The sequence below is a fragment of the Dendropsophus ebraccatus genome, chromosome 5 (genome assembly GCF_027789765.1).
Source record: "Dendropsophus ebraccatus isolate aDenEbr1 chromosome 5, aDenEbr1.pat, whole genome shotgun sequence".
NCBI classification, from domain to species: domain Eukaryota; kingdom Metazoa; phylum Chordata; class Amphibia; order Anura; family Hylidae; genus Dendropsophus; species Dendropsophus ebraccatus.
In genome coordinates, this window is record NC_091458.1 from 149199337 (window position 1) to 149214915 (window position 15579).

A 15579-nucleotide genomic window follows, 5' to 3' on the forward strand; every position below is an offset into this window, starting at 1 on the left:
TAATCTAATTAGCTGCACAGTGACGCCGGGTGGGAGGGGCTTCGTGCTGTTGTCTCCTTGTAGAGTGGGGACGCTGTTCTTCTATTGGCTACTCAGCTGTGGGTGGGAGGAGACTAAACATGGCGGCGCACTCAAGGTAAAGACTGTTCGGAAGCAGCGCACTGTCTGGGGGTAATCTGGGTGATCAGAGACATCAGGATAGAACACATGTACTGCTCTGTCACACACACTAGTGCCCCCTAGGTGATCGGCTGATCCCAGGGTACAGGTCTGCTGGAACCCTCCTCAGTGAGGTAATCCTGCATGTTGGGGGGAAGCCGCATTCACTTTTATACTGCTGGAACCAGGAGACATTGGGGTGATCCAGGAGACATTGGGGTGATCCAGGAGACATTGGGGTGATGTCTGGAGATGTTGGGGTGATGTCTGGGGGGGATCCAGGAGACATTGGGGTAATACAGGAGACATTGGGGTGATGTCTGGGGGGGGGGGATCCAGGAGACATTGGGGTAATACAGGAGACATTGGGGTGATGTCTGGGGGGGGGATCCAGGAGACATTGGGGTAATACAGGAGACATTGGGGTGATGTGTGGGGGGGGGGGGGATCCAGGAGACATTGGGGTAATACAGGAGACATTGGGGTGATGTCTGGGGGGGGATCCAGGAGACATTGGGGTAATACAGGAGACATTGGGGTGATGTCTGGGGGGGGGATCCAGGAGACATTGGGGTAATACAGGAGACATTGGGGTGATGTCTGGGGGGGGGGATCCAGGAGACATTGGGGTAATACAGGAGACATTGGGGTGATGTCTGGGGGGGGGGATCCAGGAGACATTGGGGTAATACAGGAGACATTGGGGTGATGTCTGGGGGGGGGGATCCAGGAGACATTGGGGTAATACAGGAGACATTGGGGTGATGTCTGGGGGGGGGGGATCCAGGAGACATTGGGGTAATACAGGAGACATTGGGGTGATGTCTGGGGGGGGGGATCCAGGAGACATTGGGGTAATACAGGAGACATTGGGGTGATGTCTGGGGGGGGGATCCAGGAGACATTGGGGTAATACAGGAGACATTGGGGTGATGTCTGGGGGGGGGGGGATCCAGGAGACATTGGGGTAATACAGGAGACATTGGGGTGATGTCTGGGGGGGGGATCCAGGAGACATTGGGGGAATCCCTGGGGGGATCCAGGAGACATTGGGGTGATGCCTGGGGGGGGGGGATCCAGGAGACATTGGGGTAATACAGGAGACATTGGGGTGATGTCTGGGGGGGGGGGATCCAGGAGACATTGGGGTAAAACAGGAGACATTGGGGTGATGTCTGGGGGGGGGGATCCAGGAGACATTGGGGTAATACAGGAGACATTGGGGTGATGTCTGGGGGGGGGGATCCAGGAGACATTGGGGTAATACAGGAGACATTGGGGTGATGTCTGGGGGGGGGATCCAGGAGACATTGGGGTAATACAGGAGACATTGGGGTGATGTCTGGGGGGGGGGATCCAGGAGACATTGGGGTAATACAGGAGACATTGGGGTGATGTCTGGGGGGGGGGATCCAGGAGACATTGGGGTAATACAGGAGACATTGGGGTGATGTCTGGGGGGGGGGATCCAGGAGACATTGGGGTAATACAGGAGACATTGGGGTGATGTCTGGGGGGGGGGGGGATCCAGGAGACATTGGGGTAATACAGGAGACATTGGGGTGATGTCTGGGGGGGGGATCCAGGAGACATTGGGGTAATACAGGAGACATTGGGGTGATGTCTGGGGGGGGGGGGATCCAGGAGACATTGGGGTAATACAGGAGACATTGGGGTGATGTCTGGGGGGGGGGATCCAGGAGACATTGGGGTAATACAGGAGACATTGGGGTGATGTCTGGGGGGGGGGGTCCAGGAGACATTGGGGTAATACAGGAGACATTGGGGTGATGTCTGGGGGGGGGGGATCCAGGAGACATTGGGGTAATACAGGAGACATTGGGGTGATGTCTGGGGGGGGATCCAGGAGACATTGGGGTGATGTCTGGGGGGGGACCAGAAGACATTGGGGGTGATGCCTGGAGACGTTGGGGTGATCCAGGAGACATTGGGGTGATGCCTGGGGGGGAACCAGGAGACATTGGGGTAATACAGGAGACATTGGGGTGATGCCTGGGGGGAACCAGGAGACATTGGGGTAATACAGCAGACATTGGGGTGATGCCTGGGGGGAACCAGGAGACATTGGGGTAATACAGGAGACATTGGGGTGATGCATGGAGACATTGGGGGGATCCCTGGGGTGAACCAAAAGACATTGGGGTGATCCAGGAGACATTGGGGTGATGCCTGGGGTAAACCAGGAGATATTGGGGTGATCCAGGAGACAGTGTGGGAATCCCTGGGGTGATCCAGGAGACATTGGGATGATCCAGGAGACATTGGGGGAATCCCTGGGGTGATCCAGGAGACATTGGGGTAAACCAGGAGACATTGTCCGGATCCCCGATTTAACCAGGAGACATTGTGGGGATCCCCGGGGTGAACCAGGAATCATTGGGGTAATACAGGAGACATTGGGGGGATCTCTGGGGTGATCCAGGAATGAGACATTGGGGTGATGCCTGGGGTAAACCAGGAGATATTGGGGTGAACCAGGAGACATTGTGGGGATCCCCGGGTGAACCAGGAGACATTGTGGGGATCCCCGGGGTGAACCAGGAGTCATTGGGGTAATACAGGAGACATTTGGGTGATGCCCGGGGTGAACCAGGAGATATCATATACTTGCCCCCTCCTGCCGATGCCGCCACAGAGAAATCACTGCGAGTTTAATATGCGAATGAGCGGAGATGAGTACAATGTTCCTGGGAAATCACTTCTCACTGTACAGAGGCCGCCAGACACCGCGATCACGCCCGGCAGCCTTCATTTTTTAATACCGTGATTATTAAACTGTTCTGGTCACCCAGTGTCTTCCATCAGGTGAATCAAGGTCCCAACCTGTTAAAATATAACCTGTCAGATTCCATATATTCCCCATCAGGCCGTTGCTCTATTTCCTCTTGTATCGGTAAGAATTATACCTCTGGGCAGCAAAGAGACGCATGTAGCAGGTGGTTTAGCTAACAGCTACTGAATGTGTGAGGCAATCTTATCACAGCCCGAACAATGGGTTATGGCTGTGTTCACATGTGGTGTTTTTATTGCATTTTCGCAGTGGTTATCCCGCTATTTTGCATTTAAAGGTGAAGTCTGGACAATTTTAAAATCCAGCAGCCGACAGGGGCAGGCGGGAATTTGATAAGGAGTAAGGACAGGCCTTTTCCTCATGTCATCACAACTCGGGGAAAATGTCTTCTGGCGGGAGGGTCTCGAGGCCGGTCCTACCCCTCACTGCAGGCACCGGGAGAAGTAAGTTCGTAATCGTGATCAAATTCCCCCCTGCTGGCTGCCAGATTTTAAAATTGGCCAGACTGCTCCTTTAATTGCAGTAAAATAGCGCCATTTTTGCTGCCTTTATGCTGAAATAAAAAATGCAGCTATATAACATCGAATGCAAAATTGTGGGAGGATCACAACAAAAATGCAACATAAACACCATGTGTGAACGCGGCCTACGGATATCGAAATACAGTCTACTGCAGTTCTACAATCTGAAACTAACAATTGTATTTCTTCCTGCAGACTTGTAAAACATCCGAAGTAGTAACAGACCAAACCGATATTGTAGAACAATGGACGACTTACCAGGATTGTATGAAGTCTTTCAAGGAGAGGTAAATTCTTTGGATGGTGGCGCACAAGAAATCCCATTGAATCAATAGGATGGGCGAAATTTTATGCGGCGCCCCCAGTACAGGTTCCACTTGAAGTTCCGCCCCTTTTTGGGGTACCTTATAGCTGTCATATCCGGTAGTCTGCGGCAAAATGGCTTTTTCAAAATATCTTACTAACTCTTTGAAGTGTAACTGTCATTGAAATTTTTTATTCAGAAATCAATAGTACAAGCGATTTTAAGAAACTCTGTAATAGGTTTTATTAGGCAAAAAGCCTCTTTTTGTACTCAAAAAGCTGTTTTCCAGCCTCAACCCCCCCCCCACCTTCTTATCTGTTCATTATCAGGCAAAGCCGTCTTCATTACAGAGCAGCAAAGTGAAAACGGGTTTCCTGAGCCCATTATAACCTATGGAAGGGGGGGGGGAGTGAGCAGGAAGAGTAGACAAGAAGCTGTACAGTTTGCAGACTGTCTGGGCACATAAAACGCTGGATTCACAGGTCAGAAAGGTCAGTGCTTATCTGGCAGCTTGATGAGAGAAGATTGCAGGATGATGTGTTTTGCGGGGCTTTTTGTCTTCTCGCTGTGCTCGCTCATCCCCTCGACCCCTCCCCTCTCCATGGAGCGTAATGGACACAGAAATTCTGCTTCTTCTGAAGTGGGGGAGGTAGGAAAACAGCTTTCTGAGTACAGAAGGAAACTGTTTTGCTTAATAAAACCTATTACAGAGTTTCTTAAAATTGCTTTTACTATTGATATTTATTGATTTCTAAAAAATGACATTTACGCTTTAATCCCTGGGCCCTGGTAAGTAGGCATGGAGCTGGTGCAGGAGCATGTAGTCAGAGTACCTCTCCTCTAAATGCATGTTTGGCCCCTGGAGTGCTGGGCTAGCAATGCTCCATCAATGTTATTAATCCCAATATCTCTATATATGTAGAGTTACTTGATATAATATGCATCATAAAGTATGTTAGACCATCTTTACATGTATTACTTGTTGTCACCTGTTCGCTATGCTAACATCTAATCATCCTCAGGTTGCTAACGTCACTGACTATGGGGCCTTTATTAAAATCCCAGGCAGCCGAAAGCAAGGTATGGTAGATGGACCGCCCCCCGTCTCACCAATTTCTTATCCTAATCTAAAATAATAACCCAGCATGCTAATGGAATCATGAATTCCAACTTCCCAGGTCTCGTTCACAGAACACACATGTCGTCTGCCCATGTTGAACGTCCTTCTGAAGTAGTAGATGTTGGAGAGAAAGTCTGGGTAAAAGTCATTGGCCGTGAGGTACAAGCCTTGAACATTTAAATCACTCAATTTCTGTTAATATTTTGTGTGTTTTAGTTTAAAGGAGAAGTATTTTTATTAAAGTATTGTATTGCCCTCCAAAGGTTATACAAATGACCAATATACACTTATTACTGGAAATGCTTATAAAGTGCTTTTTTCCCTGCACCTACTACTGCATCAAGGCTTCACTTCCTGGATAAAATGATAATGTCACTTCCTGGATAAAATGATGATATCACTTCCTGGATAAAATGATAATGTCACTTCCTGGATAAAATGATAATGTCACTTCCTGGATAAAATGATAATGTCACTTCCTGGATAAAATGATGATGTCACTTCCGGTATAACTTGGTGATGTCACGACTCGACTCCCAGAGCTGTGGCTGCTGGAGAAGATGATGGCAGGGGGACACTGAGAGACACAGGACACTGGAGGGACACTGAGAATCCCTCTGCCATCATCCTCTCCAGCAGCCACAGCCCGCACAGTTCTGGGAGTCAGGCCGTGACATCACCATGTTATCCAGGAAGTGACATCACCATGTTATCCAGGAAGTGACATCACCATTTTATCCAGGAAGTGACATCACCATGTTATCCAGGAAGTGACATCACCATTTTATCCAGGAAGTGACATCACCAGGTTATCCAGGAAGTGACATCACCAGGTTATCCAGGAAGTGACATCACCATGTTATCCAGGAAGGGACATCACCATTTTATCCAGGAAGTGACATCGCCATTTTATCCAGGAAGTGACATCGCCATGTTATCCAGGAAGTGACATCGCCATGTTATCCAGGAAGTGACATCGCCATGTTATCCAGGAAGTGACATCACCATGTTATCCAGGAAGTGACATCACCATGTTATCCAGGAAGTGAAACCTTGATGCAGTAGGAAGTGCAGGGAAAAAAGCACTTTATGTGCATTTCTAGTAATAAGTGTATATTGGTGGTTTTTATAACTTTTGGGGGGGCAATACAATACTTTAATAAAAATTTTCACTGGACTTCTCCTTTAAAGCAAATGTACCTTTAGGTACATAATTTTTTTTATTTTTTACATTACCCGGTCGGCGCCGACTCGGAGATCCCGGTGGCACAGTCCTTTTTTTTTTTTTAAAACGCTGCCTCATTCCTGTGCTCGGCTCCATTCTCTTCTCACGCACCGGCCGGGCTCTCTGCAGTGGAGGCCGGCCCAGCGCCAAACCCCCCCCCCCCCCCCCGGCTGCGCTGGTCCCGCACCGCCGTCCGGCAACGCCCAGCCAATCAGTGGCTGAGGCTGGGCAACACACTGATTGGCTGGGCGGCAGAGCAAGACGCCGGGACCCTGTGCAGCCAGAGCCAGGTAATGTATGGAGACAGCGGTGCGGGAGCCGAAGGGGTTAAGGGGGCGGCTGCATTACATACACGCAGCGGTTTTTCAGACCACTGCTTGTATGTAGTGATAGGGGCCTTCCAGGACCTCGGCTCGTAGCAGAAACTCGCAGCGAGTTTGTTGCTGCGAGTCGGTATGTGTGAAGGCACCCTTATAGGAATTCTCCAGCATTAGAAAACCATGACCACTTTCTTCCAGAGACAGCATTACTCTTGTCTCCAGTTCAGCTGTGGTTTGCAATTAAGCTCCGTTGACTTCAATGAAACGGAGTTACAAAACTTACACCCAAACTGGAGTGCTGTCTCTGGAAGAAAGCGGCCATGTTTTTTTAATGCTGGATATCCCCTTTAATTCATACTCTATACCTATTCAGTTACATTCCTGTATTGGGTCGACCTGTATATTAGGGTAAATAGATGGTTGAGGTTATATGCTTTCAGAGTCCCAAATGTAGACATTCTTGTTTCAGATAAAAGATGGGAAGGAAAAAGTCTCCTTATCCATGAAGGTTGTGCACCAAGGAACCGGAAAAGATTTAGACCACAATAATGTAATTCTGGAGTAAGTGATGTCAGAAGTCTTCATCCTTATATATCTTTTGTTTCCGTTAACCTCTTCAGGACTGGCTAAAAATGTTCTTTCAAGTCAACTGGTATCAGATAGTTATATAGATTTACTTCTATTTAAAAATCTCCAGTCTTCCAGTACTTATCTGCTGCTGTATGTCCTGCAGGAAGTGGTGTGTTCTTTCCAGTCTGACACATTGCTCTCTGCTGCCACCTCTGTCCATGTCAGGAACTGTCCAGAGCAGTAGAGGTTTTCTGTGGGGATTTGCTCGTGCTCTGGACAGTTCCTGACATGGACAGAGGGGGCCACAGGGAGCACTGTGTCAGACTTGAAAGAACACCACTTCCTGCAGGACATAAAGTAGCTGACAAGTACTGGGATACTTTTAAATAGAAGTAAATTACAAATCTGTATCACTTTTTCACACCAGTTGATTTGACAGAATTTTTTTTGCCAGAATTCCACCTTAACCCCTCATGGTCAAAGCCAATTTTCGATTTTGTGCTTTTGCTTTTTTCCCTTTATGTTTAAAAGGCCATAGCACTTAGAAAAGCATTTTTATGGTCTGTGGGGCTGTGTGAGGTGTAATTTCTTTGCGCCATTATCTATACTTTCTATCGGTACCTTGTTTGCGCATATGCAACTTTTTGACCGCTTTTTATTAAATTTTTTTCTGGATTTGATGGGACCAAAAATGCGCAATAGTGCGCAATAGTAATGGGAATGTGATAATTTAATAGTTTGGGCGATTACGCAGGCGGCGATACCAAATATGTTTGTTTATTTATATTTATAAAATGGGAAAAGGGGGGTGATTTGAACTTATATTAGGGAAGGGGATTTTTTTTATTAATAAAAAAACATTTTTACTTTCATTTTTACTTCAACTAGAAGCCCCCCTGGGGTACTTTTTATATACACAGCAATAATCAGTAAGATCAGTGATGCATTTCCAAGCCGGGATCAGCGTCATTGCGACGCTGAGGCCAGGCCCGGCCAGAAGAATGGATCTCCCTTCCGTGATTGCATCGCGGGAGGGAGATCCGTCCCACTAGACACCAGGGACGTGCGTAGCACAGCATTTAAATGCAGCTGTCAGCTTTGACAGCTGCATTTAGATGCTTAAAGGGGACCTGTCACCCCGGCTGCCGGGGTGAAGCCCACCCGACCCCCCGGTGGAGCCCCTTATACTTAACCCTTCCTCGAAGTCCCGGACCCCATCCCGTCGCCGAGAGACCCCCGTCAAAAGCTGTGTGCACGCTCACCAGAGATTAATCCGTCACCCATAGAGAATGAATGCTCCAGGACCGGGACTGGGGCTTCAAGGAAGGGGTAAGTATAAGGGGCTCCACCAAGGGGTTGGGCGGGTTTCACCCCGGCAGCCAAGGTGACAGATCCCTTTTAATTAGCCGGCGTGGCGACAGGACCCGTGTCGACTAATAGAGGCGCTCCCTGGCTGCAGATAGCAGCCGGGAACGATGCCATTCAGAGTGGGGTCATGGGACGCAAAAGGGTTAAGGGCATTTCACAAATCCGAACTGTCTCACTTTATTTTGTAAAAAACAATGCTTAAATAGGACCTGTCACCCCCCCCGTGCGGGGGTGACAGGCTCCCAACCCCCCGCTAGAGCCCCCTATACTTACCTGATCGCGCCCCCTATACGTACCTGAGATGAGTCCGACGCTCATAGAGAATGAATGGAGCGTCGGACTCACCATTCATTCTCTATGAGCGTCGGACTCTCAGGAGCGCATGTGTCGGGCTTCGGGTGCTGAAATCTCCGTCACCGGACTGGCTCAAGAAGCGGGACCCGTCGTGATCAGGTAAGTATAGGGGGCTCTAGTGGGGGGTCGGGAGCCTGTCACCCTGGCACGGGGGGTGACAGGTTCCCTTTAAGCTTATCCATATGATTTTTCTATAAGGTTTTTTTTTATTTTTTAAACATATTGTCCTTGGTAAATCCTGACATCTCGCTCAGCCAATCAGTGGGTACTGTGTACGGCTGAGTGGGACATCAGGGAGCCAGGAGCCACAGAACAAGCCAGAGCACTGACAGGTAATATCTGCATCGGGCTGCGAGGGTTAAAGGGGACTGCCACTTATATACTCGCAGCGAGATGACAGTTCTATGTAATCCTATTGAAACTGACAGGAGGGGAATCACAGTGGATTTCGCTGCAAACTCACAGTGTGAAATCCGCTGCTATTCTGTTATGCGTGAAGCTACCCTAAAGTAGTTTGTCAATTTGGGGCACTCACCCACCGGAATGTCTTTATGCAGAAGGTTTAGTGTCTCAGCGCTGGCAGTATGAATTCAACCAGTTCTCACATTCTTACTTTCTAGATGCAGTTACCTTGTACACCTCACCTCATTACTCATGGATTGTAAAGTGAGACGTTTTCTCCTCTGCTTCGTCATCAGTACAAGGTGTCTGCATCCAAAGCCACCGGATAGGTGTCCTCCTGTAAGTAAATGTAAGAGCAAAAATGGGTGCAATTACACGTTTTTTATTTTAGACGGGTTATCCAGGTTCAGAAAAAAAAACAGCTGCTTTATTCAAAAAACAGCGCCACCCTTGCCTGTTGGTTGTGTATGGTATTACAGTTCAGTTGTATTCACATTAATGGATCTGAGCTGCAAAGCCCCCACACCCAAACCGAGGACAGGAGAGGTGAAGGGGTGGTGATTTTGGAAGAAAGAGGCAATGTTTTTCTAAGTCTGGATAACCCCTTTAAACTTTCTGCATAAAGACAAGCTGATGGTTAATGGTTTTTTGTTTTGTTTTTGCACTCCCGCACATGCTCCTTAAAACTGCTGTTTTTCTCCCTTCAGGCAAGATGAGCGAAAAAGACGGGAGTTTAGGGACTACAGCAAGCAGAAGATCACACTGGAGGCCGTGCTGAACACTGTGTGTAAGAAGTGCGGCTGCAAAGGTAAAACCTAGAAGATTGTTGGCAGGAGAAGACCTTCTGCTCCATCTAGTGTGCCCAGATCTATAAGTAAAAGAAGATAATGTCCAGCGGCACTCACCATAAAACTTGATCTTTATTCAATATCCAAATGACATACAAACAGTAACATAGAGACACCTCTCTTCATAGCCTCAGCCAACATACAATTCAGAAATGTCTTGAACCCATACTTTCTTTAACATAGGCAAGGGTATTAGGACATCCAGTAACCTTGTCCGGGAGACAAACTCTAATAGATAGGGAGCACACGGATGTCAAGCCCTCTTATCCACCCCATCCTCTACGTTGCTGAAATTGGGCTGCCGGGTAGTACGTTGCTTGTATTTTTATTACTACAAATGTCAAGCTAACTGGTCTGTAGTTACTAGGCCCTTCTCTTCTACCCTTTTTTTGGATGGGTATAACATACACCATACACTCCAATTATTCGGAACATCTCCTGTTAGGAGGGATTGGTTATACAGTTCCGTGAGGGGGGCAGCAATCACTGATGGGAGTTCTTTAAGAACCCTTGGGTGGACACCATCTGGACCCATCGCCTTATTCAACTTTAAAGAGAGCTAAAAACACTTCAGCTGAACCCTTAGGGTATGTTCACACTGAGTAAGATCAGCGGAATCCCACCTGCCTCAGTGTCTCTAAGGGAGGGCTCGCACTTCTCCGCTCCCGCCTCTCTCCTCTCCTTGCAAAAAAATTGACGTGAATTAAATTCCTGCGATTTTACTCCGTGTGAACATACCCTTACAACTAGAGACGATACTGTGTCCAACCATTCTGCGATTACGGACCGTGAGTACGAAGCGTAATTAGATACGGATTACAGCATCTGTAATTTTTGCGGATCTGTAATTTTTGTGGAAGAAACGCCTGTAACGCCCACAAAAGCGTAAAAAAATACGGATGCATTATTTTAAACCATTCCCACTTGGTTAACTATCACCTTCCCCTTTTTTGCTGATCTGCAAAAAATACAGATTACGGATGCAATAGGGACACGTTTTTTTTTTTTTTTTTTTGGTGGATTGTGGATGATTGCAGACATGTTATACAGTCCTGAAAAACTACTGAATGTGTGATGTAGCTGAATTGTCTCACTTCAATGATTGGACAGCCATAGTGGTGGGCATTGGAGATGAATGAACCTCGAGTATGCTTAGGTTCATCTGAACCCGAACTCTCTGCATTTAATTAACGGTGGCTCAAGAAGTTGGATGCAGCCCTACAGCTGTCTGGAAAACATTGATACAGCCCAGGGGTGTAGCTAAGATTCACGGGGCCCCATAGCAAAAAAATTTAAGGGGCCCCCCTCCCCTACGCACAACACAAAGCACTGCACATATAAATATATATACAGTATATGCTCTGTAATGTGGCCAAAAAATAAAATCTCTTGTGGCCAGAGGCAGAATCCTGGCAGCAGCTACAAGAGTGACTGGCAGAGCAGAGAGTCAATGGCTGCTTGCTATGACAGTCCACTGTTTTTACCTATAAGGGCCAATTAGGAGCCGTTATGGTTAAATACATAGGTGCAGGAGCAGACTACCTTCTACTTAACTCCTTATGTACTGCAGTGTGTAAGGAACCCAAAGTTCAGAAGACAAAAATATCTGCTTTACTGCTTGTGCACTGATAACCCCTGACTTCTGCACAGAAGCTGGAGAACAGAGGTTATCAGAGGAGATTTTTGTCTTCTGCTTGTTAACCCTTTTTTTATGTTGCAGCGTGTACACGCTGCACGGGCCCCATAGCAACTGCCTACTCTGCCTCTATGGTAGCTTTGCCACTGATACAGCCATAGGCATCCAACTTCTTCAGCCACCGGTAATCAAATGCAGAGAGTTTGAGTTTGGACAAACCTGATTGTACTTGAAGTTCCCTCATCCCTAGCAGGTATAGTAAAGGCCGAACAGGTCAGTATTCGCTTGTGTAATCAATCTACTGTGACTTGTCATTAAACTGTTAACATAAGACTGGGGGGGGGGGAGGAAAGAGCTAATATTCTGTATTGGTTCTTCTAGGTCACTTTGCCAAAGACTGTTTCATGCAGCCTGGAGGAACAAAGTACAGTTTAGTACCAGAAGAGGATGAGGTTAATGAGGGCGATCACAAGAAAACAGACAAGCATGGCAAGAAAAAAAAGAAGGTACCGCTGAGCTGCTGTTCTAGTATGAGCAGACCGTCCACCATTATATTTAGAGCCTGAGCTACTTGCTGTCAGTTTTAAGCTCATGCTTATTTAGGCGTCTGACATCTGAAGATTTGGTTACAGTCCCTGTATTTCTTAATTTATCCTTACGGAACCTGGCTTCATCCCTATTGAAAGTGTATTCAAGAGCTAGTCTACCTAGTACAATTTGTTCCTTGGTGTGTAATATTATTATGTTATATTATGATGATGAAAAAAATACCACCTGGGCAGAGAGAGTGTCATCATTTGTTTAAAGCAGAAGTCCGACCAGACCTATTTTTTTAAACACGTGCTGGAGAGGGGGAGGATAAAAGGAATAATGTGTTCTTACCTCCCCCGCTCCAGCGCTGGTGGCTGCATACCGCTGCTCCGATCCCTGGGTTACGCCTTGGCCACTGACAGGCTGAGTGGACCGCACATATCACGACCCGGGACCCGGCTCAGACTAGGAAGTGGCTGGAGACCTTGGGACTGGAGTGGCCACCAGCACTGGAGCGAGGGAGGTAAGAGCATTATTTCTTTCATCCTCCCCCTCCCCAGCACTTAAAAATAGCTTTGTCCAGAATTCTCCTTTCCCATTCATGTTAGCCATTTGGCAATATATGTTCCTAATGTCTATGCCCTGTGCAGTAGGTGTGTATATATGTGTATTTATTTATATATATATATATATATATATATATATATATATATATATATATACATACATACATACAGTGGTGCCTTGGATTAAGAGCATAATTTGTTCCGGGAGACCAAATGCTCCCATAAGAAATCACTGATATGCAGACAATTGTTTCCACACCCCAAACATAAATATTTATTATTCTGAATAACTAATAAAACATTCAGAAACAGCAGAATATGTGATATATAAGTTACTGTACAGTAATGGAGAGGATGGGAAACACAAGGGCGGACAGAGACTGCAGGGAGCATGAAGGAATGAGCAGGGCAGATGTGGGCACATACATGCAGCGCTCTCTGTCCGGGGAGAGAGGGGTTACAGCTATGGAGAGATTACCCCCACAGTCCTGTCCTCTGATGTAAGCCCCAGCCTGAAGTGGATCTGCTATGATTTGGAAGGTGAGGGAGACTTCCTGGGTAGGAGCACAGTGCTGTAGACCCCGCTATGCAGACCATGCCCCTCCCCCACTCACTCTCCCACCCAGTACAGGGAGCTCTTACACCAAAGCAATGCTCTTAAACCAAGTCACGATTTTGAAAAACTGTGATCTCTTAAACCAAAACCCTCTTACACCAAGTTACTCACTCACTCTCTCGCTCATTTTTTTTTATTTTTCCTGGCATGAAGGGGTTTTAATGTGTGTGGGGTTGCTTCAGTGTGAGCAGCCCCGCACACATTAATGTGCAATTGTGGTAGTGTGAATTATTGTGATCTATAGTAATAATGGCATTTAACAAAGTCAGTGACAGAAGAAGTACCGGTCACTGACTAATCTGGACCCCCACAGTGGGACTGCAGGGGTCCCGATCACTTTTTCCTGACAGGAGGAGGAATAATAATTGCCTCCGTCCTGTCAGATCAGCGATCTACTCATGTGAGGAAAGCTGATAATATCAATCAGTACTATACGATGTCATAGCATTGATCAGTATAAGCAATCTGCAATCCTATTGTTCGCTTATATAAGTCCCCTAAGAGGACATAAAAAGTGTAACAAAAAAAAACATTTTTTTTTTTAAATATCAAAAAAGCACCCCCTTTCCCATTATACAAATAAAAATAATTAACAAATTTGGTGCGGAATTGTCCAGATCTATTAAAATAAAACAAAATTGTTCCCACACTGTGAACAGCCTAAAGAAAAAGAGGAGATTAAAGATAAAAAAAAAGGAATAAATTATTATTTACACCAATAAGATACCTATAAAAACTATAGAAATGGTGCAAAGAATGAGCCCCCAACCAGACCTGTATAAAATTAGTGTTATGGCTTAGGTGGTGAGGAGGAACATTGGTTCAGTGTGGACATCTGTGCATCAATGACCTCTGGTCACAAAGGAGTTGATGCTTTATTCTTTAGGTCCGCATTACACGGTCCAATATTTAGGAGCAAGCCAGCGCCAACCTGTTAGGTGAGCGCTCACTTGCTCCTCGTTCCCCGCTCGCTGGCGATGCTTTTACACGCCTAAACATTGAGGGGGGTGGGCTGTGGGAGGGGCTGCCCGAACAATCTTTAGTTTGTTCAGGTTGCCCATAGAAGAAGGGGGGGGGGGGGTTGTGTGTATGTGTGTGTATGTGTGTGTGTGTGTGTGTGTGTGTGTGGGTGTAGACCATCTCTATCATTGTCTGGATTTTGGTTCATGCTTTGAAACATTGATCAGTCGACATTCCGCGTGCCTGCTGATCGTTGCCTTTAAACATGAATTATTACACTAAACAATTATCGGCCGGTACAGCCAGTAATCGCCCAAATACATCCGGAAATCGCCTGGTGTGACAGTACCCTTAGCCTCTGCCGTTACGTGATCCTTAGTTCAGTTCTCACCAGGTGTTCCTTTCATCACCAGGAAAAGAAGAGAAAAATGCATCAGAAAGACAAGGAAGATTCTTCCGGATCAGAGAGCTCAGCAAGCGGTTCTGAAAGTTCAGACTCTGAGCCGTCCAGAAAGAAGAGACGTCACACAGAGAAGAGCAAAAAAACCTCAAAGAAAAAGAAGAAAAAGCACAAGAAGCACAAACCGAGGGACTGAGTGGAAGGGTCGCTGTTTACTCTGGTGAAGTTCTGCTGGGTTCAGACTGTTTTATAGCCGCAGCAGGAAGCAGTTTCCCAGGCAGCTGTTCTATGAAGTTTTATGTGAAATTTAAGCTGTCCTGTTCCCATAATCCAGTCCCCGAGGTATATAAAGGATGCAGCCAATAAATAAATAACCAGTGGACCTCTGTCATTATTTGTAACACAGAGCAAACAGCTGCCATATACATTAAGCACCGAGAACCCCTTAAAGGTGACCTTTCACCTCCCGGCATAGGCAGCATACAGTAATGATTGACATGTTTTCAGGGGTCTTTTTTATGCTATAATATTAGCTCAGGGAAATTTACCATAGATTGTGCTCAGCATTACCAAAGAAGAGACAAATATTCATTGGCTGCCTCTGTCCCCGCCTCCAGAGATGATTGACAGAAAAGTACCCATTACTGTGCATCTAATAATCAGGATTAATCTTTGGCTGTAAGGCCTCCTAACATGCTGTATATTATGTGCTAAGTGACAGACTGCTAAAAATAGTGTGTCTGTTACTACCGTCCAAATTGGCAGGTTCCCTTTAAACATCCACCTATTAGTTCATGTGGCCTCTGGTTAAGAAACCTTTAACCCTGTTTAGTCCCCACCCATAATCTAAGCTTGTGTGTAATAGTT

General features: G+C 46.6%; 1 protein-coding gene across 2 annotated transcripts; it reads left to right on the top strand.

Moving 5' to 3' along the window:
• The first annotated feature begins 38 nt into the window (after nucleotides 1-38).
• On the top strand, nucleotides 39-15094 carry ZCCHC17 (zinc finger CCHC-type containing 17). 2 transcript variants are annotated; one of them, XM_069972622.1, is made up of 8 exons: nucleotides 39-136; nucleotides 3688-3779; nucleotides 4819-4876; nucleotides 4975-5075; nucleotides 6931-7022; nucleotides 9863-9963; nucleotides 12021-12145; nucleotides 14726-15094. In XM_069972622.1, the coding sequence occupies exons 2-8, from the start codon at nucleotides 3738-3740 to the stop codon at nucleotides 14906-14908; spliced, it is 702 nt and encodes a 233-aa protein (XP_069828723.1). In that variant the 5' UTR covers nucleotides 39-136; nucleotides 3688-3737; the 3' UTR covers nucleotides 14909-15094. The 2 variants fall into 2 exon arrangements, with proteins under 2 accessions (XP_069828723.1, XP_069828725.1); XM_069972624.1 differs by lacking the exon at nucleotides 39-136 and adding an exon at nucleotides 273-293.
• The last annotated feature ends 485 nt before the right edge of the window (nucleotides 15095-15579 follow it).

Coding starts and splice junctions, on each gene's coding strand:
- ZCCHC17 (XM_069972622.1), top strand. CDS start 3,738: ATGGACGACTTACCAGGATTGTATGAAGTCTTTCAAGGAGAG. Junction 4,877..4,974: donor CCCAGGCAGCCGAAAGCAAG/GTATGGTAGATG, acceptor CCAACTTCCCAG/GTCTCGTTCACAGAACACAC. Junction 5,076..6,930: donor TAAAAGTCATTGGCCGTGAG/GTACAAGCCTTG, acceptor TTCTTGTTTCAG/ATAAAAGATGGGAAGGAAAA.